The sequence below is a fragment of the Dama dama genome, chromosome 9 (assembly GCF_033118175.1).
Source record: "Dama dama isolate Ldn47 chromosome 9, ASM3311817v1, whole genome shotgun sequence".
NCBI classification, from domain to species: domain Eukaryota; kingdom Metazoa; phylum Chordata; class Mammalia; order Artiodactyla; family Cervidae; genus Dama; species Dama dama.
Window position 1 is genome coordinate 7,786,907 of NC_083689.1, and position 27,777 is coordinate 7,814,683.

The 27,777-nt window shown below is 42.2% G+C and overlaps 1 protein-coding gene and 1 pseudogene across 1 annotated transcript; one reads left to right on the forward strand and one right to left on the reverse strand.

The window, feature by feature from the left end:
* Positions 1-937: 937 nt before the first annotated feature.
* PRSS38 (serine protease 38) lies at positions 938-23,842 on the reverse strand. The gene is made up of 5 exons (XM_061149528.1): positions 23,683-23,842; positions 23,320-23,482; positions 22,291-22,562; positions 1,665-1,804; positions 938-1,192 (listed from the first exon to the last, which is right to left on the reverse strand). Exons 1-5 carry the CDS (start codon positions 23,840-23,842, stop codon positions 938-940), a joined length of 990 nt encoding a protein of 329 aa, XP_061005511.1.
* A 17-nt stretch (positions 23,843-23,859) lies between these two features.
* Positions 23,860-27,777, forward strand: part of LOC133061554 (RNA-binding motif, single-stranded-interacting protein 2-like) — a 52,356-nt pseudogene continuing 48,438 nt past the window's right edge.

Consider the following 27,777-nt stretch of genomic DNA (forward strand, 5'->3'; position numbering starts at 1 on the left):
AAATTTCCCCATTTCCTCTTTGGAATTTGATCTCTAGCCTTCTGTCTCTACTGGGATCAGTTTCAATAAATTAGTTATTTCCTAAAAAGTGATACTTTTCATTTGAATTTATTTACATAGAGTTGAATAATATCTCTTAGGATTTCTTAAACTTTTTATGTTCAAAGGATATATCCCCCTTGTCATTTCTTGTTTTGTGTATTTTCAGTCTCACATCATATCTTGATTAAGTTCATGATGTCCTTTCTTACTTTTTGATTTTTTTGTTAAAATTGGTATTTCTAAAATGTTAGTTTTAATGTTTTCTGTTGTTTGGCTTTTGATTTCTGCTTTTACCTTTTTAAGTTTCCTTTGGGTGCCTACTCTCAGCTCATGTTTTCCATTTTCCAAATTAGATGTTTAAGTATTTAATACTCTGATATTGATAGGTCTGTTTTTAAGATGACTTTTCCTCTGCCCCAGCTTTGGTCACACCCTGGATTCTATATCCAGACATGGTTGTCCTTTCTAGACATGCTGTAGTTTGGTTTATCCTTCTGTCACCCTTCTGTCAAGGGTGACATTCTGACAAGTGTTCATTCTGACAAGGCAGGGTGATGAACATACTCTGCATGTGAAAGGGAGGCTGTACTCTGTGTAGAAAGATAAACATAGGATTTCTGGGACACTTGCTTTGTAAATATTTAATATCTTCTCAAATCTTAGGTGCCCGGAGCACTCAGCAAATGTCCTCTGCCCTCCCATGAACCGCCGCCCATCTGTGGTGAGACCAGCCTCTGCCGTGCTGGGCGTGGCCCTTGGCAGTCTCCCCCCCAACCTTGCGTGTGAGCTTGGCTGATGGCCCTCACTTTGCTCAGGTGTGTGAGGACTTGAGGGGCTGGAGCTGGGCAGGGATGGAGGCATGCAGCTGTGAGGAAGCTGGGTGAGGCTTTAGTCCTTACAGCATTGACAGGGCAGCCAATAAGGTCATAAGGACGTTGATGATGGCCCCCGGAGTAGGGGAGAGGGCAGGGAGTGGCTGAAGAGGTAAGGGTGTGTTTTCTATGTGACGTTGAATCCATCTCGAGAAAAAGGAGACTCGGGCAAAAACTGTAGGAAACATAGGGTATGTGCAACCCTTCCCCCAGCTCACTACTCCAATTTGCACCCAGGTGTGGTTGAATTCACAGACAAGTGGGCTCCCAGAATCACCCTGGAAAAAAGAGGAGTTTCTTGTAAACTGGGAGTTTGGGGCCTCCTGCATGAGGGTGGCCCAGTGCCAACCCTGTGGGATGGAGCCAGGCTCCTGCCACTCATGCAGCCCCACCTTGTCAATGGGAAGGCCCTGCTGCAGGCAAGCAGTGTTCACGACACTGTCCTGCAAGTAGAGGGTAGGTGCTGTGGGATGACAGTCAGCATGGCCGCTGGGAAAACACGGAGCCCTGGGCTGCTCTGGCCAGCACTGGGATTCACAGGGCCTGACGGAGGCCTGCTTTGCATTTGCACATAAGCCACCTTGTGGTCCCCCACTCAGCCCATGGCTGCATGGAGATGTACGTCTGAGCCCCATAAGAACAAGGCTGCTGGGGACCATTGACCCGCCCGGTAGAAGTGCTCCTGGCTTAAAGCATATATAACATCTGAAATCCCTGGGCTTAGCCTCCCATTCCTGCAGTGGGTCACACCTGACATGCAGTCTTCATGTCCCTGATGTTTCCGGCACATAGCATGTCCAGCTGAATGTTTGTTTGTCCATAGAGCAGTCGGCACAGGTACAATGGGACCAGAGGCAGCTGTACCTCCTGCAGCTTGTTTGACGTGTCGCCTGTCAAAAGCAGTGTAGGCCCAGTGAATGGTCTTCTCATTCCTTTTCCCCACGGCACACACTGGAGCTCCCCCAAGGCTTAGTGGGCTCACACCAGAGCTCCTTCTCTTGCTCCCGCCCTCCACGTGGCTCCCTTCTCTGCAATGGAGACCCAGGCTTTTGTCAGTAAAGCTTAAATATGTGCCACATGACACTTCCTAAGAGAGATGTAAGAGCCAAGACTTGGTTCATCCCATTACATTCCCATTGTCACAGCTCAAGTGCAAACAGCTCCATCAGCTGAGTCCCTGGGTGAGAGTGAGTGGATGACAGAATGTGTGCAAGAAAGTAGCCTCCAAAAGTTTTGTGGGTTGTCATTCCATGTGTCCTTGTCTATGCCAATGGATATGGTAAATGGTCCTAGGAAACCTGTACTTGCCTGATCAATGTGTAAGTGATCCTGTTCTACCTAGAAAGGGGTTATTCTCATAGGTTAAAGACAGGTCTGAGTGGGTATTGGTGGGGGTGGGGTGCTGTATTTGGGGATAGTGTAGTCTGTGGCAGGGGGGAATTAGTTTTAGAGTAAACAAATGTGTACCTCAAAGGAAGATGATGGGAAGCAGAATGTCAGCAGTGTTTGTGGTTTCTATTGAGTGCATTGGCAAGGCAGTATCAGGAGAGGAGCCATGGAAGAATTAGATGGTTAATAGAAGGAATAAAAAAGCTCAATGTTGGTGATCCTGGAGAAGCAATATAGTACAATGCAGTTGGAAAATACTTTTAACTACTAAGCCAGCTAAAAATCTATCTGAGGCTTTTCGTTGTGCCCACAGCGAGGTAACTAGGAGTGAACTTGCCTCTACCATAAGCTAGCAGCAAACATATTTACCTAGGAGGCAATTATTTCCCATTCAGCGTGAGGCAGGGCATGGCCGTGGCCCCTGAGAAAAGAGGACAGATGAGGTAAGGTCTATAAGGGCCTCATCTTCCTTCTTGGGGCACATTCCAGGCTGTGACATGAAGAGGAGCACAGGCAGCTGGAATCTGCAAAGGCGGATGCCAGAATCAGGGCACTCCAGAGCGAAGGACCCCTGAGGGAGCCCAGGAGGCCTCAGTGCCTGCAGTGTGTCGTTGGACCCTGAGCCATGGGGACACCGTATGCAATTCCACAGGAAAGGCAGAGTGGCCAGATTAGACTTCATAGTCCCCAGAGCTCACATGGGTCTAGAAGGCTGAGCTGTAACCAGTTAAGAGTGAAGAGCCTTGTGGAGCACCTGGGACATTGAATGAAGACAGTGCAGAGGTAGGATAAAATATCCCTGTCATGTTTACACAGATGCCGAGGCCCACACGGAACCAGGTGGACAGAGATCCAGACTGATGCACTCTGAAAATGATTAGCACAGCACAAAGGAAGAGGTGTAACACAAGTGGGAGGGAGAAGTCAGCTGACTATAGTTTCAAGGAGCCATTCAATTGTGGGCCAGTGTGCCAGTTCAGAATGATGAGAAATCGGACAAGAGGAGGATTGCACTCACTGGTAGGTCTTTCTCCTAGGCCTTCACTAGCAGCTCAGGCAATATACCTGGGGCAAAGCAAGGGACCACAGAGAGAGCATCTCAGTGTAGGTGTTGAGAAGATTACCACCTACCACTGGGGACCTGAAAGCACACATTTTTCTTACCTCTCACATATGGAGCAGAAGCCTTCTACTGGTAGTGTGTGGTGGGAGGCACCACATGCTCCTATCCTCAGGGCCTAGTACAGGTGCACTATTCTGGAGGAAGAGTAGAACAGGCCCACATCCCTGGAAAATCTCAGATGCCAAGACCAACCGCAGAAGCCACAACCCAGTTCAAGTTCTCACTAGCCTGAATCAGACCTTCCCCACCCTGACGGTTTAGCAGAAGAAAAGGAATGCCTGTTTTGGGGTACAGAGACTTTGGTCTTAAGTGTTCTTCTTTAATATCTGGCATTCAACCAAAAATGAAAAGATACACACACACACACACACACACACACACACACACACACACACACACACACACAGAGGAATGGGGGAGGGGAAATAAAACACTGGACCCACTGTCAAGAGATGTAACATTGAACAGAATCAGACCCAGAGATGACTGAAACATTGAAAGTATCTGAAAGGAACTTTAAAGTAGCTATGATTAATATGTTAAAGGAATTAAGAAGTAAACAAGCATGAAAAAATGAATAATTTTAAAGTAGATATATGGAAACTATTAAAGAACAATCAATTGGAAATGCCAGAAATACACACTATCAGAAATTTTAAAATTTCTTCAACAGGTGTTTCAGCAGACTGGACACAAATGAGGAAAGAAGCAGCAAGTGTGAAGATAGGTCAATAGCTATTATGGCTGAAATACAAAAGAAAAAGAGTGGAGAATAAAGCAAAACCTTAAGAGATGTAAGAAAATAGCAGTGTAACACATGTGGAATTAGTTCCAGAAGAAGAGAGTGTAGGGCATAAAAAATATGTGGAGATATAAAGGAGAAGAATCTTCCAAGATTAAAGACTATAATAATCACAGATTCAAGAATTTCAGAGAACCCCACACCAGAATAAAACAAGCAAACATCATAGTCAGTGGGTTCCCTGGTGGTCCAGTGGTTGAGACTCCACACTACCACTGCAGGGGCATGGGTTCGATCCTTGGTTGGGAAACTAGGATCCCGCTGGCCACGTAGTGCAGCAAAAGAAAGGGAGGAAGGAGGAAAGATCGCAGTCAAATGGCTGCAAAATAAAGTCAGGGAAAATCCTAAGGCAGTGAGAGTGGGAAAGCATTTAACACAGAGAGGATCAAGGATAAGAGTTACAAGTTTTTCATTAAAAACTATGCAAGTCAGAAGACAGTCAATCAGACTCTTGCAAAACAAAATTAAACCAGAAAACTGTCTACCCAGGATTCTATATCTAGGGAAATTTTCTGTAAAAATGAAGGTAAAATAAAGACTTGTAGTCTGACAAACAGACCTGTAGCTCTTATTCACTGTTGAAGACAGTGTAAAATTGTACACACACTTTGGAAAATCCTTTGCAGTTTCTCAAAACTACATGAATATGTAATTTCACTGTCCTATATGCACCCAAGAGCAATGAGAGCACATGTGCATAGAGACAGTTGTAAAAGAATGTTCATAAGAGTTTTCTTCACACTACCCCAAAACTGAAACAACACAAATGTCAGTCAACAGAAGAATAGACAAATAAACTTTGGTATTTATGTGATGAAAAGGCAAAAAGATATGACACTGAAAATGAACTCCCCAGGTCGATAAGGTGCCCAATATGCTACTGGAGAAGAGTGGAGAAATAGCTTCAGTTCAGAAAGACTAAAGAGGCCAAGCCAAAGTGAAAACAGTGCCCAGTTGTAGATATGACTGGTGATGGAAGTAAAATCCAATGCTGTAAAGATCAATATTGCATAGGAACCCAGAATGTTAGGTCCATGAATCAAGGTAAATTGGAAGTGGTCAAACAGGAGATGGCAAGAGTGAACATTGACATTTTTAGGAATCAGTGAACTAAAATGGACTGGAATGAGTGAATTTAATTCAAATGACCATTATATCTATTACTGTGGGTAAGAACCCCTTAGAAGAAATGGAGTAGCCCTCATACTCAACAAAAGAGTCCAAAATGCAGTTCTTGGGTGCAATCTCAAAAACAACAAAATGATCTCCGTTTGTCTCCAAGGCAACCCATTCAATATCACAGTAACTGAAGTCTATGCCCCAGCCACTAATGCCAAAGAAGCTGAAGCTGAACAGTTCTATGATGACCTACAAGACCTTCTAGAACTAACACCAAAAGGGGTGAGATGGGGAGGGAGATAGGAGGGAGGTTCAAAAGGGAGAGGATATATGCATACCTATGGCTGATTGATGCTTTTGAACTGTGGTGTTGGAGAAGACTCTTGAGAGTCCCTTGGACTTGAAGGAGATCCAACCAGTCCATCCTAAAGGAGATCAGTCCTGGGTGTTCACTGGAGGGACTGATATTGAAGCTGAAACTCCAATACTTTGGCCACCTGATGCAGAGAGCTGACTCATTTGAAAAGACCCTGATGCTGGGAAAGATTGAGGGCAGTAGAAGAAGGGGACGACAGAGGATGAGATGGTTGGATGGCATCACCGACACAACAGACATGGGTTTGGGTGGACTCCAGGAGTTGGTGACGGACAGGGAGGCCTGGCGTGCTGCAGTTCATGGGGTCACAAAGAGTTGGACATGACTGAGTGAGTGAACTGAACTGAACTGAACTGATGGCTGATTCATGTTGAGGTTTGACAGAAAACAACAAAATTCTGTAAAGCAATTAATCTTCAATAAAATAATAAAATTTTTAAAAAGGTATCCTTTTCATCATAGGGAACTGGAATGCCAAAGTGGGAAGTCAAGGTAAATTTGAGGTAACAGGCAAGTTTGGCCTTAGAGTACAAAATGAAGCAGGGCAAAGGCTAACAGAGTATTGCCAGGAGAACATGCTGGTCACAGCAAAAACCTTCTTCCAACAACACAAGAGATGACTCTACACATGGACATCACCAGATCGTCAATACCAAAATCAGGTCGATTACATTCTTTGCAGCCAAAGATAGAGAAGCTCTATACAGTCAGCAAAAACAAGACTGGGAGCTGACTATTGCTCAGATCATGAACTCCTTATTGCAAATTTCAGACAAAATTGAAGAAAGTAGGGAAAACCACTAAGCCATTCAGGTATGACCTAAATCAAATGCTTTACAATTATAAACTGGAAATGACAAATAGATTCAAGGGTTAGATCTGATAGACAGAGTGCCTGAAGAACTATGGACAGGGGTTTGTAACATTGCACAGGAGGTGGTGATCAAAACCATCCCGAGGAAAAGATATGCAAAAAAGCCAAAATGGTTGTCTGAGGAGGCCTCACAAATAGTTGAGAAAAGAAAAGAAGCTAAAGGCAAAGGAGAAAAGGAAAGATATACCCATTTGATGCAGAGTTCCAAAGTATAGCAAGGAGAGATAAGAAAGCCTTCTCAGTGATCAATGCAAAGAAATAGAGGAAAACAACAGAATGGGAAGACTAGCACTCTCTTCAAGAAAATTAGAGATACCAAGGGAACATTTCATGCAAAGATGGACACAATAAAGGACAGAAATGGTATGGACCTAACAGAAGCAGAAGATGTTAAGAAGAGGTGGCAAGAATACACAGAAAAACTATACAAAAAAGATCTTCATGACCTAGATAACCACAATGGTGTGAGCACTCACCTAGAGCCAGACATCCTGGAATGTGAAGTCAAGTGGGGCTTAGGAAGCATCACTATGAACTATGAAGCTAGTGGAGATGATGAAATTCCAGTTAAGCTATTTCAAATCCTAAAAGATGATTCTGTGAAGGTGCTGCACTCAATCTGCCAGCAAATTTGGAAAACTCAGCAGTGGCCACAGGACTGGAAAAGGTCAATTTTCATTCCAATCCCAAAGAATGGCAATGCCAAAGAATGTTCAAAACTGCACAGTTTCACTCATCTCACACACTAGTGAAGTAATGCTCAAAATTCTTGAAGCTAGGCTTCAACAGTACGTGAACTTCCAGATGTTCAAGTTGGATTTAGAAAAGGCAGAGGAACCAGAGGTCAAATTGCCAAGATTTATTGGATCATTGAAAAAGCAACAGAATTCCAGAAAAACATCTGCTTCATTGACTATGCAAAAAGCCTTTGACTATGAATCACAACAAACTGTAGAAAATTCTTCAAGAGATGGGAATACCAGACCACCTTACCTGCCTCCTGAGAAATTTGTACACAGGTCAAGAAGCAATAGCTAGAACTGGACATGGAACAATGGACTGGTTCAAAATTGGAAAAGAGTATGTCAAGGCTATATATTGTCATCCTTTTTATTTAACTTATATGCAGAGTACATCATGTGAAATGCCGGGCTGGATGAAACACAAGCTGGAATCAAGATTGCTAGGAGAGATATAATTAACTTTAGATATGCAGATGACACCACCCTCATGGCAGAGAAAAGGAGATAAAGAGCCACTTCATGAAAGTGAAAGAAGAGAGTGAAAAAGTTGGCTTAAAACTCAACATTCAAAAAACTAAGATCATGGCATCCAGTCCCATCACACTTCATGGCAAATAGATGAGACAATGGAAACAGTGACTGACTTTATTTTCTTGGGCTCCAAAATCACTGCAGATGGTGACTGCAGTCATGAAATTAAAAGATGCTTGCTCCTTGGAAGAAAAACTATGATAAACATAGACAGCATATTAATAACAAGAACATTACTTTGCTGACAAAGGTCTGTCTAGTCAAAGCTATGGTTTTTCCAGTAGTCATGTATGGATATGAGAGTTGGACTATAAAGAAAGTCTGAGCACTGAAAAACTGATGCTTTTGAGCTGTGCTGTTGGAGAAGACTCTTGAGAATCCCTTGGACTGCAAGGAGGTCAAACCAGTCAATCCTAAAGGAAATCAATCCTGAATACTCATTGGAAGGACTGATGCTGAAGCTGAAATTCCAATACTTTGGCCACCTGATGGGAAGAACTGACTCATTGGCAAAGACCCTGCTGCTTGGAAAGATTGAAGGCAGGAAGAGAAGGGGATGACAGAGGACAAGATGGTTGGATGGTATCTCTGACTAAATGGACATGAGTTTGAGCAAGCTCTGGGAGATGGTGAAGGACAGGGAAGCCTGGTGTACTGCAGTCCACGGGGTTGCAAATAGTCGGACACCACTGAGCGACTGAACTGAACTGAATATTCCTCAAAATAAAAAGGAATTGAAGATACAAGGAAAACATGAATAATTCTTACAGACTATATTGAGTAAAAGGGTATTCCGTTTATATATAAAGTTCAAAAACATAAATGTAATGGGTAAATCACAAAAATCACAACAAAAGCTACCCTAGAAGAAAGAGCTTGGCTGCAAAGCAGTAAGAGAGCTTTTTGAGGTGATGAAAATGTTAAATGTATTGGTTTTAGTGTTTCAAGAATGTTGTATATAGAAACAGAAATAATTTAAAAGTTAGAAAAATGATCAGAGAAGCTCTCTGAAGAATATTCAGTGATGAGCTGAGTAAGTGAAAAACAGTGGGGTCTTATGAGCTGAGGTCAGAGACATCTTTTTTGGGTAATGTTCAGGAATTTGCTGGTGTGGAATAGAAGTGGGAAATAACTAAGAAATATGTGTTGTATTGAAGTCAGAACCCATGCAATGTTATCTAAGCAACCTAAATAAAGATGGGTCTACTTTTCAGTAAGTTTTGGTTTCTCGGGAATTGTAAAACTGAGAACTACAAAACTTCATTAGGTGGCTCTATGGTTATTTGAACTACTTTTGCTTTGCACATCTTAGAGCATGTTCTTGCATTCTGGATAATTCTCTGAGTTCTGCTGAGGGAAAGCCATACACTGAAATTGTATCTTTTTTTCCTCTTTTATAAAAATTAATTTTTATTGGAGTGTAGTTGCCTTGCAATGTGTTAGTTTCTGCTCTACAGCAAAGTAAACCAGTTATGTGTATACACACATCAATTAAAGATTTCTTTCACATTTAGGACATTACAAAGCACTGAGTAGAAGTTCTCTGTGCTATACAATAGGTTCTCCTCACTTATCTATTCTATACATAGTAGTGTATATGTGTCAAACCCAATTTCCCAGTTCGTTCCTGCCTCCCTTCCCCCTTGGTATCCATAAAGTTGTTCTCTGTATCTGTGTATCTATTCCTGCTTTCCAAATAAGTTCATTTCTATTATTTTTCTAGATTCCACATATAAGTGATAATATACAATATTTGTTTTTCTCTTTTTTCACTTTGTATGACAATCTGTAGATCTATCCACGTCTCTGCAAATGGCACTGTTTCATTCCTTTTTATGGCTGAGCAATATTCCTTTGTATATATGTACCACATTTTTTATCCATTCCTCTGTGGATGAACATTTGGGTTGCTTCCATGTCATGGCTATTGTAAATAGTGCTGCAATGAATATTGGGGTGCACTTTTTTTTAATTATGGGTTTCTATGGGTAAATGCCCAGAAGTGGTGTTGCTGAGTCATATTTTTAGTTTTGAGGAGCCTCTGTACTATTCTCCATAATGGCTGTATCAATTGGCATTCCCATGAACAGTGTAAGAAGGTTCCCTTTTCTCCACATCCTCTTTAACACTTCCTGTTTGTAGATTTATTTTTTTAATTTATTTATTTTTAATTGGAGGGTAATTGCTTTACACTGTTGTGTCCATTTCTGCCATCTACATGAACCAGCCACAGGTATACATATGCCCCCTCCTTCTTGACCCTCCCGCTCACCTTCTGCCCTATGCCACCCCTCTAGGTTGTCACAGGGCACCGGGTGGAGCTCCCCGCATCATACAGTGAATCCCCGCCAGCTATCTATTTCACGTGTAGTGATATACATATGCTCCAATGCTGCTGTCTCAATTCGGCCCACCCTCTCCCTCCCTCGCTGTGCCCACGAGTCTGTTCTCTGTGTCTGCATCTCTGTGCTTGTGGTCATTCAGCCACTAAATCATGTCTCACCTTTTGTGACCCCGTGAACTGTAGTGTGCCAGACTTCCCTGATCTTCACTATCTCCTGGGGTTTGCTCAGACTCATGTCCATTGAGTGAGTGATGCCATTCAACCATCTCATCCTCTGTTGCCCCTTGCCCTACAAATAGGTTCATCAGTACCATCTTTCTAGATTCCATATATATACACGTTATACGATATTTGTTTTTCTTTCTGACTGACTTCACTGTGTATAATAGGCTCTAGGTTCATCCGCCTCATTAGAACTGACTCAGATGTGTTCCCTGTTATGGCTGAGTAATATTCCATTTTATACATGTGCCACAGCTTCCTTGTCCATTCATCTGTTGATGGACATCGAGATCGCTCACATGTGTTGTGGGGACCAGAGCCTGCCCTGGACATTGAGCAGAGTCTCCCCTTTGCCCTGTGGTTCTCACTGCCCTGTTAGAGGCAGAGGCATCTCCCTAGTTGTTGGAGCAGAGGACCCCCAAGTCTGCTTCTTAGGTGTGTTTCTGGCCTGTGGTGCAAGGTGGGCAGATTTGGAGGAGTCCTCCTGGCGGGGAGGCCACCAAGTGCTCTTCCTCTGGAGCTGTTCACCTGTGGGTGTGCTCCGTTGTGTCACCTTTCACCCACTGTGTGAACTCTCAGATTACACCGCTGCTGGCCCTGCTCTAAGCCCCACTTTAACTGCAGGTGTGATGGCAACTGGCCCTGGTGTCTCCCCGATGTTGCTTTCACCATGCCACCAGAGTAAATCCACTGAAATCTGGTTCTAATCGCAGAAATCCTGGCTCTGGAGCTGTCGTGGGTGTACAGAGGCAACTCAGACTTTAGCCTGATCCAACCCCTACATGTATGTGCCCACAAAGTCTACATCTGCTAAAGCTAGGCCTGTCCTGGCCAAGAGAACTTGTCTGTTCAGATGTTTTGTAGGCACTGAGTTTCTAACAAAGTCAGTAATGGGATGTCAGTTCACGGTTTGCTCAAGCGAGAGGAGTAACTTCAACCTTTTTTCCCTTAGTCCCCTGGGGCTCACCTATGGTTTTGGCCCTACCTCTGTGCATGCCCACCCACAGGGGCCTGCGCCTGAGGCTGCCTGGAGCACTTGGGTCTACCCTGGTTAGGGCAGGGCATAGAGGTGGCACAGCTAGTGGTGTTATAGGAGCCCTGATGGTGACAGGTGTACTGGGGAGTCAGTGGCTGTGAAAGATTCTGCCCCATCAGCAACAAGGTACACGGGAAAACTGGTGGCTGTTGGTGTGAGAGATCCAAACCTGGAGGCAGCCTTTCCTAGCCCCTGTCTACTGCACAAGATGGCCACCCTGGTGGGGGCCTTTTCTAACATCTGCTGGCAGGTGGGCAAGGGCCAGTTTCTTCCCCAGATGCAGGGACCCCTCCTCTCCTACAGCCAGCTTCTCAGGGGCACAGGCCCCATGCAGCTCCCTCTCCTCTTCCCCTTCCCTTCTGTCCTCTGTCCCTCCTGGTTACATGGGGATCTTTCTTGCTCATTCCGGTGTCTGAGGTCCTCTGCTAGTGTTCAGCCAGTGCTCTGTGAGAACTGCTCCATCTGTAGATGTACTGTTGATGCATTTGTGGAGAGACATGCCTTTCACATCCTCCTACTCCTCCGCCATCTTGCTTCCTCTGTGGCTGTATCTTAAATGCAGGATAAGTCAGAGCCAGGGTCTCATACAGGATGGGAAGATGTGTAAAGGCAGTTTCAGCTAGAAGAGAGTGGAACCTGCCATTCTTTTCTTTAGGTCCAAGCTTCTCAATCTGTGGCCTTAGTTCCTGATAGGCAATGGGTTCTATGCTCTGGGATCCATGTATATACCATGACTGTCTGTGAAAGATTTGTGGGGAGCATTCTGGGAAGTGGCCAAGCAGGAAGCACTAGGAATCTGTCTTCCACCAGGACAAAAGAACTGCACTGGCAGAATTTGACTGACGTATTTTGGTGTTCTAGAATCTACTGAAGATTTGGAGGGTAAATTGCAATCAACTTTAGTCAATTTCAGCTCTTAACACAGTAGCATCTACATCCCTGAGGCAAGCAGCTGTACACATATTCCTGGAAAGCTTGCACACAGCATGTGGGGGCCAGGGTGAGCAAAGAAGACTCTGTACCCTGTATATTGAGGATCTGTGCTTTGATTGATGATTGCTGCTTCTTATCACAGAGGTATACACAAAAAGGGAGTCAAGAATTTATTTACAGGGCAGCAGTGGCGAAACAGACATAGAGAATAGACTTATGGACATGGGGAGAGGGGAGGAGAGGGTGAGATGTATGGAAAGAGTAACATGGAAACTTACATTACCATATGTAAAATAGACAGCCAATGGAAGTCTGTTGTATGGCTCAGGAAACTCAGACAGGGGCTCTGTATCAACCTAGAGGGGTGGGATGGGAAGGGACATGGGAGGGAGGTTCAAAAGGGAGCGGATATATGTATACTTGTGGCTGATTCATGTTGAGGTTTGATAGAAAACAACAAAATTCTGTAAAGCAATTATCCTTCAATAAAAAAATATTTTTTAAAAAAAGGAGGCAACCATTGTTGTTGCACCTCCCCCCACTTGTCACAAGCACCTCCTGCTCCAGCTGCAGTGACTTCTAGAGGATTTATGAGGCTACAACCCTTTTCCCCTCTTCATTTTTCACTTTTCCTTTTTTGAGATCTAGAAAGAAAAAAGACTAAAGAAAAGCAAACAGAGCCTAAGGAATTGGTGAGACACCATCAAGAAGCCAACAAACATTGTGGGTGTCCCAGGAGAAGAGAGAGATAAAGGGGCAGAGAGAGTATTTAGAGAAATAATAGCTGAAAATTTTGCAAATTTAATGAAAGACATAAGTATAAACATCCAAGAGGCTCAACAAACTCCAGGAAAAATGAATTCAAAGGGATCCACACTGAAACACATTATAATCAAACTTTCAAAAGCCAGAGCCAAAGAGGGAAACCTGAAAGCAGTAAAAGAGAAGAGAATCATCACGTACATGGGATTCTCAGTAAGACGATCAGTATATTTCAATCAGAAACTTTGGCAACCAGGAGACAATGGACAGATATAGTCAAATTAATAAAAGAGAAAAACTGTCAACCAAGAATTCTAATCTGGCAAAACTGTCTCTCCAAAGGAGGGAGGAACCAAGCTATTCCTAGAAATTCCTATACAGTCCATGGAATTCTCCAGGCCAGAATACTGGTTAGCCTTTCCCTTCTCCAGGGGGTCTTCCCAATCCAGGGATCGAACCCAGGCTTCCCACATTGTGGGCGGATTCTTTACCAGCTGAGCCATAAGGAAGCCCAAGAATACTGGAGTGGGTAGCCTATCCCTTCTCCAGCGGATCTTCCTGACCCAGGAATCCAACTGGGGTCTCCTGTATTGCAGGTGGATTCTTTACCAACTGAACTATCAGGAAAGCCCTGATTTAAAAGAGTTAAATGCATTGTTTATGTTTGGGGACACAAAATGTATAAGATGCAACTCTGTGACATCAACAACCAAATTGGCTGTGGATAGAATCTTAAAGGAGCAGAGTTTTTGTATGTTATTGAAGGTAAGCTGTTGTAAATTCAAATTAAAATGTTAAATGTCATTCCCACGATAATCACAAAATAGCTATAGATTATGCACAAAAGAAAAGAAATTTAAACTTTTTACTACAAAAATATCAACTAAACACAAAAAATAGTCATGCAGGAAATTAGAGACAACAAAGCTATGGAGCATATAGAAAATTTACATCACAATGACACAAGTAATTCCCCCTTCATTGATAATTAAATGTAAATGGATTTAAACTCTCCAATCAAAAGACAGATTTGCAGAATGAATTAAAAACACATGATCTAACTAAATGTCTACAAACTCACTTCAGATCCAAAGATACAAACAAGTTGAAATTTAAAAAAAAAGAAAAAGATAGTTCATGGAAATAGTAACCAAACAATACCAGGAGTGGTTATGCTAATATCAGAAAAAATAGATTTTTAAATAAAAAAGGAGACCAAAAAGGGATAGCTCAGTTGGTAAAGAATCCGTCTGCAGTGTAGGAGACCCTGGTTCAATCCCTGGGTCAGGAAGATCCACTCGAGAAGGGATGGGCTACCCACGCGAGTATTCTGGCCTAAAGAATTTCATGGACTGTATAATCCATGGGGTTGCAAAGAGTCAGACACAACTGAGCGACTTTAAAAAAAAATTAATAAAAGAATACAGTGAGAAGATATAACAATTATAAACATCAACATCAAAATATGTGAAGCAAAAAAAATATGTGAAGTATTCAAGGAGAAATAGAAAGTTCAATAATAATTGTAGACTTCTATACCTCTTTCAGAATAATTGATAACACAAACAGACATAAACAAAGAAACAGAGGAGTTAACCAACATAATAAACTAATATGTATCTAGTAGATACATACAAAATATTCCACCCAACAACAGCGTAAACATTTTTCTCAAGTACACATGGAGCATTTTCCAGGATAGACCATATTTTAGGCCACAAATTAAACCTCAGTAGATTTTAAAATATTGATAGGATGAAAACATCAACAATGAATTTGGCAATGAGTGGAGGTGAATGGTCCTGATTTCAGAGTAAACTGAATTTGAGTGCTGGGTCAATCATTTCCTGAATGAAATTAAAAATGAGACTACTGAAAAGTACGTTGAAGGATTACTGAAGATTTAAGGCAACAACAGTGCCAACATAGCATGCAGAAGTCAAATACAGAATAATGGTATAAGAAACTGAGGGGAGAAATGGAGTTGTACTACGTTGTGTTTATCTGCTTAACAATAAACTATAAATTGAAGGGAAATCAATTGCATTAATGAATTCAATTTTCCATATTTTCCTACATATACATCCGTTGCTCTCTGTCTTTGCAGCTACTCCCATCAAGAGGTGTAATGTATATTCTCAGTCCTTGGATCTGAATTTTGCCACACGACATGCTTTGTCAATGGGATTTGAGCAGACTTGCTGCAAGGAGAGACTTCAAACAATGTGTTTCTCCACCACTGCCTGTGAATGTTTCCTGGTCACCCTGCCAGACAGTGAAAGATGCATGAATCAGAGTCAGCACTCCAGCTCAATATGTCACAGGTCAGCCCATAGAGACCATTATCAGACACACAGGCATGCTCAGCCACTACCAGCAGGACCACACAGCTCAAGACCTGTACTTGTGAAAGTGTTGTACTTGTAAAAGGTAGCATGATGCTCAAAATGTCAAAGACTCTGGGCCCCAGGAAAGACTGGTAAATTTGCTCAATGTGGCATTTTTCAAGGCCCTTTTAAGAAGTAGCCAAGGTGGAGGATGTCTCAGAGAACAGTGCCAAAGAACAGTGCCATGGAAATTCAAAATCTTAGCAGTTTTATTGTAGAAGTCAGGGAGTTAATTCTAAAATTCATATGAAAGTACAAAGGACTCAGCATTTCCATGATAATTTTGAAGAAGAGAAACACTGTGGAGGATATGTAAGACCAGACTTATCATAAAGCTCTGGTAAGTAAGGCCTGTTGTACTGAAGAGATCCAAGTGGCAGAAGAGTAAGTCTGGAAGTAGGCCCCACATATATGGTCACAAGATGTTTGACAAAGGTGCCAACATAGGTCGGAGGGGAAAGGAGGTGATTCTTTACAAGTGGTGCTAGAGCAAAGTGCAGAAGCAGAAGATATTAAGAAGAGGCGGCAAGAATACACAGAAGAACTATACAAAAAAGATCTTAGTGACCCAAATAACCACGATGGTGTGTGATCATTGACCTAGAGCCAGACATCCTGGAGTGTGAAGTCAAGTGGGCCTTAGGAAGTATTACTACAAACAAAGCTAGTAGAGATAATGGAATTCCAGCTGAGCTATTTCAAATCCTAAATGATGATGCTGTGAAAGTGCTGCACTCAATATGCCAGCAAATTTGGAAAACTCAGCAGTGGCCGGGCCACAGGACTGGAAGAGGTCAGTTTTCATTCCAATCCCAAAGAAAGGCAGCGCCAAAGAATTTTGAAACTACCATGCAATTGCACTCATTTCACATGCTAGCAAAGTAATGCTCAAAATTCTCCAAGCTAGGCTTCAGCAGTACATGAACTGAAAACTTTCAGATGTATAAGCTGGATTTAGAAAAGGAAGAGGAACCAGAGATCAAATTGCCAACATCTGTTGGATCATCAACAAAGCAAGAGAGTTCCAGAAAAACACCTACTTCTGCTTTATTGACTATGCAGAAGCCTTTGACTGTATGGATCACAACAAACTGTGGAAAATTCTTCAAGAGATGGGAATACCAGACCACCTGACCTGCCTCCTGAGAAATCTGTATGCAGGTCAAAAAGCAACAGTTAGAACTGGACATGGAGCAACAGACTGGTTCCAAATCGGGAAAGGAGTATGTCAAGGCTGTATATTGTCATCCTGCTTATTTAACTTATATGCAGAGTACATCATGAGAAATGCTGGGCTGGATGAAGCACAAGCTGGAATCAAGTTTCTGGGAGAGATATCAATAACTTCAGATATGCAGATGACACCACCCTCATGGCAGAAAGTGAAGAGGAACTGAAGAGCCTCTTGATGAAAGTGAAAGAAGAGAGTGAAAAAGCTGGCTTAAAACTCAGCATTCAAAAAACTAAGATCATGGCATCCAGTCCCATCACTTCATGGCAAATAGATGGGGAAACAATGGAAACAGTGACAGACTTTATTTTCTTGGGCTCCAAAATCACTGCAGATGATGACTGCAGTCGTGAAATCAAAAAACTCATGCTCTGTGGAAGAAAAGCTATGACCAACCTAGACAGCATATTAAAAAGCAGAGATATTACTTTGTTGACAAAGGTCCGTCAAGTCAAAGCTATGGTTTTTCCAGTAGTCATGTACAAATGTGAGAGTTGGACCATAAAGAAGGCTGAGCACTAAAGAATTGACGCTTTTGAACTGTGGTGCTAGAGAAGACTCTTGGGAGTTCCTTGGACTGCAAGGGGATCAAACCAGTCAATCCTAAAGGAAATCAACCCTGAATATTCACTGAAGCGGAAGCTCCAATACTTTGGCCACCTGATGCAAGGAGCCAACTTACCAGAAAAGATTGAAGGCTAAAGGAGAAAGAGGCAGCAGAGGATGAGATGGTTAGATAGCATCACTGACTCAATGGATATGAATCTGAGCAAGCTCTGGGAGATGGTGAAGGACAGAGGAGCCTGGCATGCTGTTGTCCATGAGGTTTCAAAGAGTCACACATGACTTAGTGACTGAACAACAAATATGTGTGTGTATGTGTGTGGGTATATATATATATGGCTCAGCAGTAAAGAATCTGCCTGCAGTGCAGAAGACCTGGGTTTGATCCCTGAGTTGGGAAGATCCCCTGGAGGAGGGCATGGCAGTGCACTCCAGTATTCTTGCCTGGAGAATTCCCTTGGACAGAGGAGCCTGGAGGGCTGCAGTCCATGGGGTTGCAAAGATCCGGACACAACTGAGTGACTAAGCATAGCACAACATGATCATACTACCCTAAATCATTACAGATTTAATGCAACCCTCACCAAAATACCCATGATATTTTTCACGGAACTAGAACAAATAATCCTAAAATTTATATGGAGTCTCACACACACACACACACACACACACACACACACACACACACACACACACACACACACACACACAACAAATAGCCAAGGCAATGTTGAGAAGAGGGAACAAAGTTATAAGTATCATGGTGGCTGACCTCAGACTATACTACAAAGTTTCAGTACTCAAACAGTATGGTACTGGCACATAAAACAGGCATGTAGATCAATGGAAAACAATAGAGGACCCAGAAATAAATTCACATACTTATGTTCAATTAATCTTCAACAAAGGAGGCAAAAATATACAATGAGGAAAAGGCCATCTTCAATAGATGGTGCTGGGAAACTGGAATAGCTACATGTAAAATAATGAAATTAAAACATTTTCTCATACCACATATGAAAATAAACTGAAAATAGATTAAAGACTTAAACATCAGACCAGAAACCACAAAACTCTTAAAAGAGAATATACACAGAACACTCTTTGATAGGAATTGTAGCAATAGTATTTTGGGCTTGTCTCTTTAGGAAAGAAAGGAAAATGAAAAATAAACAAATGAAATCAAGTTAAACTTAAAAGTTTTAGCAAGGTAAAGGATACCACTAAGAAAGTTACAAAATGAAAGGACATCCTACTGAATGAGAGAAAATATTTCCAAGTAATATGTCCTATAAGTGTTAATATCCAAAATATATAATAGGTTATACAACTCTCTATATATTTATATCTATATCTATCTATATGTATATCTCCTATCTATCTAAATTCAATTTAAGAATGGACAGAAGACCTGAACTGACATTTTCCCTAAGGAGACACACAAATGGCCAACAGGCGCATGAAAATATGCTCAACATTGCTAATCATCAAAGAAATGCAAAGCAAAATCACAGTGAAATACCACCTCACACCTGTCAGAATGGCTATCATCCACAAGATCATGTTAATAAAGACCATCAATGAAGCTGAACAGAACAGTAAAAAATATATATATATAAATAAAGATGGTTTAAGATGACACCATTCCTGCAGAAAACCAGGAGGAACTAAAGAGCCTCTTAATGAAAGTGAAAGAGAAGAGTGAAAATTTTGGCTTAAAACTCCACAATCAAAAAATGAAGATCATGTCATCTGGTCCCATCACTTCATGGCAGATAGATGGGGAAACAATGGAAACAGTGACAGACTTTATTTTCTTGGGCTCCAAAATCACTATAGATGGTGACTGCAGCCATGAAATTAAAAGATAGTTGCTTCTTGGAAGAAAAGCTATGACAAACTTCGACAGTATATTAAAAAGCAGAGACATTACTTGCTGACAAAGGTCTGTATAGTCAAAACTATGGCTTTTCCAGTACGTATGGATGTGAGAGTTGGGCCATAAAGAAAGCTGAGAACCAAAGAATTGATGCTTTTTTTTAAACAAAAATTATTTATTTTTTAATTGAAGGGTAATTGCTCTACAGAATTTTGTTATTTTCTGTCAAACATCAACATGAATCAGCCATAAGTATATATATGTCCCCTCACTCTTGAATCTCCCTCCCCATTCCACCCTTCTTGAGTTAATTGGGACTTGTGGTACGTATATGCAATGGAATTTACCCAGCCATAAAAAAGAATGAAATCTTACCATTTGCAACAACATGGATGGATCTAGAGGATATTGTGCTAAATGAAATAAGCCAGACAGAGAAAGACAAATGTTGTGTGTGTGTGTGTGTTGTTGTTGTTGTTGTTGTTGCTTAGTCGTGTCTGACTCTTTGCAACTCCATGGATCCTCTGTCCATGGAATTCTCCAGGCAAGAATACTGGAGTGGGGTTCCATTTCTTTCTCCAGGAAATCTTCCCAACCTAGGGACTGAACTCAGGTCTCCCACATTGCAGGCAGATTCTTTACCATCTGAGCCACCAAGGAAGCCCAAATATTGTATGATTTCACTTATATGTGGAATCTAAAGAAAACAAATGAACAAACAGATACAGAGAAAAAACAGGTGGTTGCCAGAGGTGAGGGGTTGGAGAATGGAAAGAAATAGGTGAGGAAGATTAAGAGGTACAAACTTCCAGTTGTAAAATAAATGAGTCACAGGCATGAAATGTACAGTGTGCAGAATAAAATAAAAAATTATGTAATATATTTGTATAGTGACATATCATAATTAGACTCATCATGGTGATAATTTTAAGCTGTGGAGAAATATCAAATCACTATTTCATATAACAGGAACTAATATATCAATTAGACTTCAAAGACAAACTCATAGAAAAAGAGATTAGTTTTGTGATTACCAGTGGCAGGGGAGTGTTGAGGGAGGATGGAATTGGTTGAAGGCAGTCAAAAGTTATAAACTTCCAGCAGTTACAAGATAAATAAGTACTAGGGATGTAATGTGGGCTTCCCAGGTGGGTCAGTGGTGAACTAAATCATGTCCGACTCTTTGCAGTCCCATGGACTGTAGCCCATCAGGCTCCCCTGTCCATGGAATTCTCCAGGCAAGAGTACTGCAGTAACTATTCCCTTCCCCAGGGGATCTTCCTGACCCAGGGATTGAACCTGGATCTCCTGCATTGCGGGCAGATCCTTTACACTAGGGAAGCCCAATAAACTAGATAGAGGATTCTAAAATAGTGCTTGTCAACACCAGTGTCCATGTGATAGAATGAGCTCCCCTAAATGTTGCCACCAGTGTCTATGTCTGCAGGATGAGCTCCAGTTGCTTCTTACCTCTCGGGGAGACTCTCCAAGATAAGTAGGTGGATCTGACCCAGGCTCCTTTCAAATTACTACTCTGCTCTAGGTCGTGGAGCATGTTAGATCTTATACGTGCCTTTTAAGAGTGGAGTCTTTATTTCTCACAGGTTTCTGAGTGTCCCGAAAGTAAGGCCTGTTGGCCTCCAAAACCAAATATTCCTGGTATAGGACCCCAGGACCAGGGAGCCCAATGTGAGGTTCAGACCCTTTATTCCTTGGGGAGAAGCTCCATATTTGTAATTATTCTATTTGTGGGTCATCCACCCAAGTGTATAGGTCTTGACTATACTATGACTTTGCCCTTCCTACCCATCTCTTTATGATTCCCATCTTTAGTTGTAGAAAATCTTCTCTGGTGGATTCCAGTCTTTCTCATCAATAGTTGTTTTATCAATGACTGTAATTTATGTGTTCCAGTGAGAGGAGATGTACTCTACCATCTTGGCTTTATCTCCCTAATTCCAGTCTCTGTCTTTTGATTTGAGAGTTCAACCATTTACATTCAAAGTAACTATTGGTAAGGAGGAACTTGGTTCTGTCATTTTACTACTTACTTTATACATGACTTATAGCTTCCCCCTTGCCTCATTTTCTTGCATTCCTGTCTTCTTTGCATTTAGTTGATTTTTTGTAGTGAAATATTTAAATTCCCTCTTAATTTCCTTTCATGTTTACCATGGGGATTACATTTAACATTCTAAAGTTTTAACATTCTAATTTGAATTTATATCAGTTTAACTTCAATAAGAGTTTTTTTTTTAATTAAGTAAAGCAGATGTTAAACTTTCTTAAACTGATATAAGATATCAATTTGAAATCTCCAAATCAATCCACAGATGCAATAGTAAGCTATTAGAAGCATTTCAGTTAAAATAAAAAGCAAGAAAAAGAGACCTAGCAACATTTCTACTAGAGGTTCTAATCATTGCAATAAGATAAGAAAAATTAATTAAGGATAAGATATAGAACAGGAAGTGATGAAGCAAGCTTTATCTGAAGAAAATATATTTAACAATCTAGAACAATTAAATAATCAACTGACAAACTATTAAAAATTAGCCCTATATGGTGAGTGGAAATATTATCAATACACAGAAATCAACAGCTGTGTCTGATTAGCAAAATGCAATTAAAAATAATCTTTTATATAACCATAGAAATCCTAAAATACAAAGATTTAAACCTAGAAAGAAAGTACAAGGCCTTTTTGGATAACTAGAATAACTAATGTGTTTTTTCATAGGTTAAAAAAGATTATAAATTGAATTTAAAATTTTAAGAACAACTACGCTGGAAATTTGTGCTCTTGGTATACAAAATATTAGTTTCACACTCAAAGTAGATGTAACTACTTCTCTGTATAGAACAAAGCCAGCCAGGAATAAAGCACAACTCCACACTGACAGAGAAACATATCGTGATTGATGGATGGATAAAGATTCCAGTCCTCAGATACTTGCAACCTCTTAATGGACAGAACATGTTCTCTCCGGTAATGTCATAAAGCCATCATCTCTTCCACAAACTCCAATAAAGGGATCCACCCTGCACTTTGTTTTCTTACCTTGTTGGGAGATGGATCCCCATCCTGTAGCCCAGCAAGAAAGGTTCGAAAGAGTCAAGTCTGGGGGTGCAATACAGACGGGAAGCACAGCGTCGGAAAAAACAATGCGGCTTTTCAGCTGCACCAGAGCGACGTCGCCTCCAATAGGGTGGTACAATTCATAGGTGGGGTGTATGATCACCCTATTCACCTCAAACCACTGTGTGTGATTGCCGGCAACCAGGAGGTCCACAAGGCCCACATATATATCATATGCCTCAGTGTTCGTACTCCTGTAGAGAGAGAGAACAAAGGTACAGTTGTTCAAGCACCTGAACCATGGGAAGAGGAGCTTCCATGAGCTCACAGGCCCAAGGAGTCCTGGAACATGGGGGCCTGGGCATCCAAGCTCTCAGCCAGGATGTGGAAAGTGAGCCGTTCCAGCACAGTAGAGACCTGACTGGCAGAATTGCTCCCAAAGAAGTCCTGACCTGAGTACATGGAGGATTCAAGGACTCACCAGTATCTGCTGGATTGTGAGCTTGTCAGATGTAGTGAGCTGCCAATGAGGATACTTCTTTTTTTTTTTTTTCCATTCATTTTTATTCGTTGGAGACTAAATACTTTACAATATTGTAGTGGTTTTTGCCATACATTGACATGAATCAGCCATGGATTTACATGTGTTCCCCAACCCAATTCCCCCTCCCGCCTCCCTCTCCATCCCATCCCTCTGGGTCGTCCCAGTGCACCAGCCCTGAGCACCCGTCTCATGCAGAGGATACGTCTTTCATCACCTCTCATCTTATCATCCTAAGATGTGACTCCTCACCTCACCTCTCATCCTATTATTTTGTTCCACACCTATCCGGAAGAGCTGATGGCCCTACGGGAGCCCTCAGTCCTGTGCAAGAAGCTGTAGTGAATGGAGCTGTGTGCTGGGTCCCATTCTCTCCCCAACTTCAAGAAGTCCCAGGCCTATGTAGTCCATGTGGTTGGTCCTGCAGCCCTAGACCTCCATGGGAAGGGTATCCATCACCGCCCACTCACCTGTCAAAGCAGTGGGCAGCCGACAGGATCCAGTACTCATCAACGATGGACCCACCACAGATGTGGAAACCTGTGTAGTGCACACTGACCTGCCACGGCCACTTTCTCTCAAGGGCATCCACGCCTCCCAGTATCCTCCCTTGCACAGGCCGCTGGCCACAGGCTGAAGGAAGGATGACAAAGGGTGTGAGCAGCAGCGGCACCAGGGTGGCCACATGCAAAGTGAAGGGAGGGAGAGTGGGAGGCGTGGAAAAAGGAAAGGACCGCGGAAGGCTGGGTCTCCACCCATGGGAGTCGGAAGCCCGGGATTCACCGGATTCACCACCAGGACCACCGCCAACCTGGGCTTGGGGGGCGTCCTACCCACATCACGGCTAAAGGCGACGTCCTCACTGGCAGGGTGCCTGTGGGCTGTGGCTGCAACCTGGGTGGGAGGCAGGAGAAACAGGAGTAGGAGGAGGCTCAGGGTCGTGGGCCAGGGCTCTCCAGGCACAGTGCGAGGGCCAGTCAGGGCGGCGGCCATGTGAGCCTGCCTCAAGGATGTCAGGGCTGGAGCGCACGACCCGTGACGTCATAAACACGTGACGGTGCCCAGGCGCAAGATAGTAGGAAGGCCCCACAGCACAAGCACCAGCTGTCTCGCTCCTCCACACACCGCCTCCCCCACCCCACCATGGCTGGCTCTCTGTGGTTTCACTCCCTGGAGGGTGCTCAGTTAGACTCTGGCTGGTCTTTCTCCCTGGATGGTGGTGGTCTCTCTCCCTACTCAGCTGCCTGGCTGTTGGTTAACGCAATGGGAATAACTTCATCCCGAGTCTCCCAGCATCCAGCCAGCAAGCTTAAATTTGGTCATGTCTCAGTTCCAGCATTTCAGAAATATACAAGCACTTTTCACACCTCTTCTTGATCATATTGATGTACCATTAAATAAAGCAAGTTATACAGATGTTGGGGATGAAAAGGGGTTGGAAACATGCACTATAGTACTTAAGCCCCCTCTCTGGAAACTTCAGAACTCTGTTGCTGTGACAATACATACACAAATGAACAGGACTATATTCCAACACGTACAGACACTGAAACTGGAATTTTATTTTATTTTTGCATCTCATAAAAGTGTATAAACTGTTCTTAGTTAAGAATGAACACATGTACATTAGTTCAGATGTACAGAAGTTGGTAGTTGCCAACCTCTGCCCTGGTTCTTATATTTCTTTTTTTAAAAATAGATTTTATTTTTTATAGCGATTTTAGGTTCACAGCAAAAGTAGACAGAAGGTACAGAGGTTGTTAATGGGCAGTCAATGCATGCATCAGTGTAGGAGGTATTGGGACATCTCTGTACACTGTATTTCTTGATATTAATCCCTTGTCTTTTAAACCTATTGCCAATAATTTCTATTTCTCCACTGTTTCTTGTTCTTTAATATGTTTCAAGTGTGTTCATTATTGTTCAATGGAGAACTTTTATAATGGCTGCTTTAAAATCCTTGCCCAGCAATTCAACAGCTATGTGAGCTTGATGTTGGTGCTCATTAAGTCTTTTTTTTTTAATTTAATTATTTTAATTGAAGGCTAATTACTTTACAATATTGTGGTGGTTTTTGCCATGCATTCACATGAGTCAGCCATGGGTGTACATGTGTTCCCCATCCTGAACCCCCCTCCCATCTCCCTCCCCATCCCACCCCTCTGGGTCAGCCCAGTACAACAGCCCTGAGCACCCTGTCTCATGCATCCAACCTGGACTGGAGGTCTGTTTCACATATGATAATGTACATGTTTCAATGCTATTCTCTCAAATCATTCCACCCTCACCTTCTCCCACAGAGTCCAAAAGACTGTTCTATACATCTGTGTCTCTTTTGCTGTCTCACATATAGGGTTATCATTACCATTTTTCTAAATTCCATATATATGAGTTAGTATACTGTATAGGTGTTCTTCTTTCTGACTTACTTCACTCTGTATAGTAGGCTCCAGTTTCATCCACCTCATTAGAACTGATTCAAATGCATTCTTTTTCATAGCTGAGTAATATTCCATTGTGTACATGTACCACAGCTTTCTTATCCATTCATCTGCTGGTGGACATCTAGGTTGCTTCCATGTCCTGGCTATTATAAACAGTGCTGCGATGAACATTGGGGTACACGTGTCTCTTTCAATTCTGGTTTCCTCAGTGTGTATGCCCAGCAGTGGGATTGCTGGGTCATATGGCAGTTCTATTTCCAGTTTTTTAAGGAATCTCCACACTGTTCTCCATAGTGGCTGTACTAGTTTGCATTCCCACCACACCCTCTCCAGCATTTATTGCTTGTAGACTTTTGGAGAGCAGCTGTTCTGACCGGCTAATAGTCTTTTCTTATTGGAATTGAGAGTTTACTGGTTCTTAGTGTGACAGAGGCTTAGTGTGACAAGGGCTTTTTGGTGACATAGATGGTAAAGTGTCTGCCTGCAATGCGGGAGACCTGGGTTCCATCCCTGGGTTGGGAAGATCCCCTGGAGAAGGAAATGTCAACCCACTCCAGTACTCTTGCCTGGAAAATCCAATGGGGCGAGGACCCTTGTAGGCTACAGTCCACGGGGTTGCAGAGAGTCGGACACAACTGAGTGACTTCAATAGTGTGACAAATAATTTTGGACTGTGTCCTATGCATTTTGAGTATCACTCATGAGACGCTAGTTCCTACTTAAATCTTCTATTTTAGCAGGTTGAAAAATCTGTTTAGGTCCAGAATGCACATCCTGGCTCACTCTGGTGAACTGTGGTTCCAACAGCAGTTTATCAAGTCTCTGCAGGGCTATTCTTGTTTGTCCACTTGCATGCTTCCAAGATGATGGGATCCCACCTCATAGTATTCTCGGTGCTGGCTTGAGATGGGGAAGGGTGTTACCTCCTACTGCAGGTGAGGAGAGAAGACAGGTTCTACAATGTGTCTGACTTGCATGTCCTATCCTTCCTGCAAGAGGTTGTGAAGTCAGATAGCATTGGTTCTCAATCAGGGGTGATGTTCCAAGAGCACATTTGATAATATCTGTATACATTTTTGATTATAGGAATTGGGGGAGTGTGCTATTGGCATCTAATGGGTTATACAAGGATACTGCTGTACATCCTATAGTGCATAGTATATCCTTCCAGAGCAGAGGCTTTTCCAGCCCCAAATGTCAATAATGCTGAGTATGAGATATCTTAGCTCACAGGTTCCATGAGGCCCACCTTACTGAAGGGAAAAGAGGTTGGAACATAGCCTCTTACCAGTGAATTCAGTGTCTGCAATGCCTGTTTGGGAATTGCAGCTCTCCTCTTATTTGCCACAAGACCAGAGTGGTGAAAAGGTTTTTGTCATGGTAGGCAAAACTTTTCTGGACCTTCGGCTTTTCTTAAGGCATGTGTATGTGTGTGATTTCCAGTATTTCCAGATTTCAGGCTTCTCTAACCTCAAGTTGGATACATGGGAGGAAAGAAAACCCCAGGAAACTCCCCATTGGGTTAGTATTTAAGTCCTGAGGTCCCTAGCTAATTTGCCTCCTTTTGTCCACCTTTCAGAATCTAATGGTAAGTGGCTTGTGGCATTGTGGTCACTGGGAGGAATAAAGTGAAATGTATTCATTTTTTCTAAACTTTAAAGAACTTGACATCCTTAATGACTTTTGTTTTCTTCACCCAGCTGAGTTTGTTTCCTACAAATTGCTGTTTTCAACTTGATTGATTCAATGCTTATTTTCTGTGTTTAGAGATTTTCCTTGGATGTCTGGTCTTCTATTTGACATTATGAGTGTTGGAATAAAAAGTGGTTGGAAATTCTGGGATGTGAACCTAGCTTGTTTAGTTTGAACTTCCTAGGGAGAGAACTGGATGAGTCATGGGAGAGATGCTGAGGTCAGTATCTTTAGGACATCTTTCTTGGACTTGTTAGCTTCTCCAGAGGATCCCAAACTCCTTCTTGAATGGTGGGAGTCTTACTTCAGGGTTCTGGCAGCTCAGATCAAAGGTGGCATACTCTTCATTAAGTAAGCCATCTCCTAATCTTCCAATTTTGGCATCTAAGGGCCCTGAACTGCCCTGCAACTCCTCAATGTGAATTACCTGTTTTACTTCCAGCAGAAAACAAAACTTCAGATTTTTGCAGTAGTCAGTAAGGTATACTAGCCTAGAGATATGGAACAGGGAGATTTGGGGATATAACTGTCTAAAACAGCTTTCCCTCCAATATTCTTTCCTTCCTAGTCAGATCTAGACACAGTGTTTCTTTTTGAGAATTCTGTGTTATAGATCATTATGTTTTTGCCTTTCTTCATAGCCCACTCAATTCTTTAAGGTAAATTACTATGTATAGATCCACCATCCACTTGTCAAAACCTTTTTGATTAAGGTATAATATACAAATAGTAAATTGTATCCAATCATGCAAGACTTGACAAATAAATACAGTCCTGTTACCACCACCATCA

Coding starts and splice junctions, on each gene's coding strand:
- PRSS38 (XM_061149528.1), bottom strand. CDS start 23,842: ATGGCCGCCGCCCTGACTGGCCCTCGCACTGTGCCTGGAGAGCCCTGG. Junction 23,483..23,682: donor CGCCTTTAGCCGTGATGTGG/GTAGGACGCCCC, acceptor TCCTTCCTTCAG/CCTGTGGCCAGCGGCCTGTG. Junction 1,193..1,664: donor ACATGAAGACTGCATGTCAG/GTGTGACCCACT, acceptor TCTTTTTTCCAG/GGTGATTCTGGGAGCCCACT.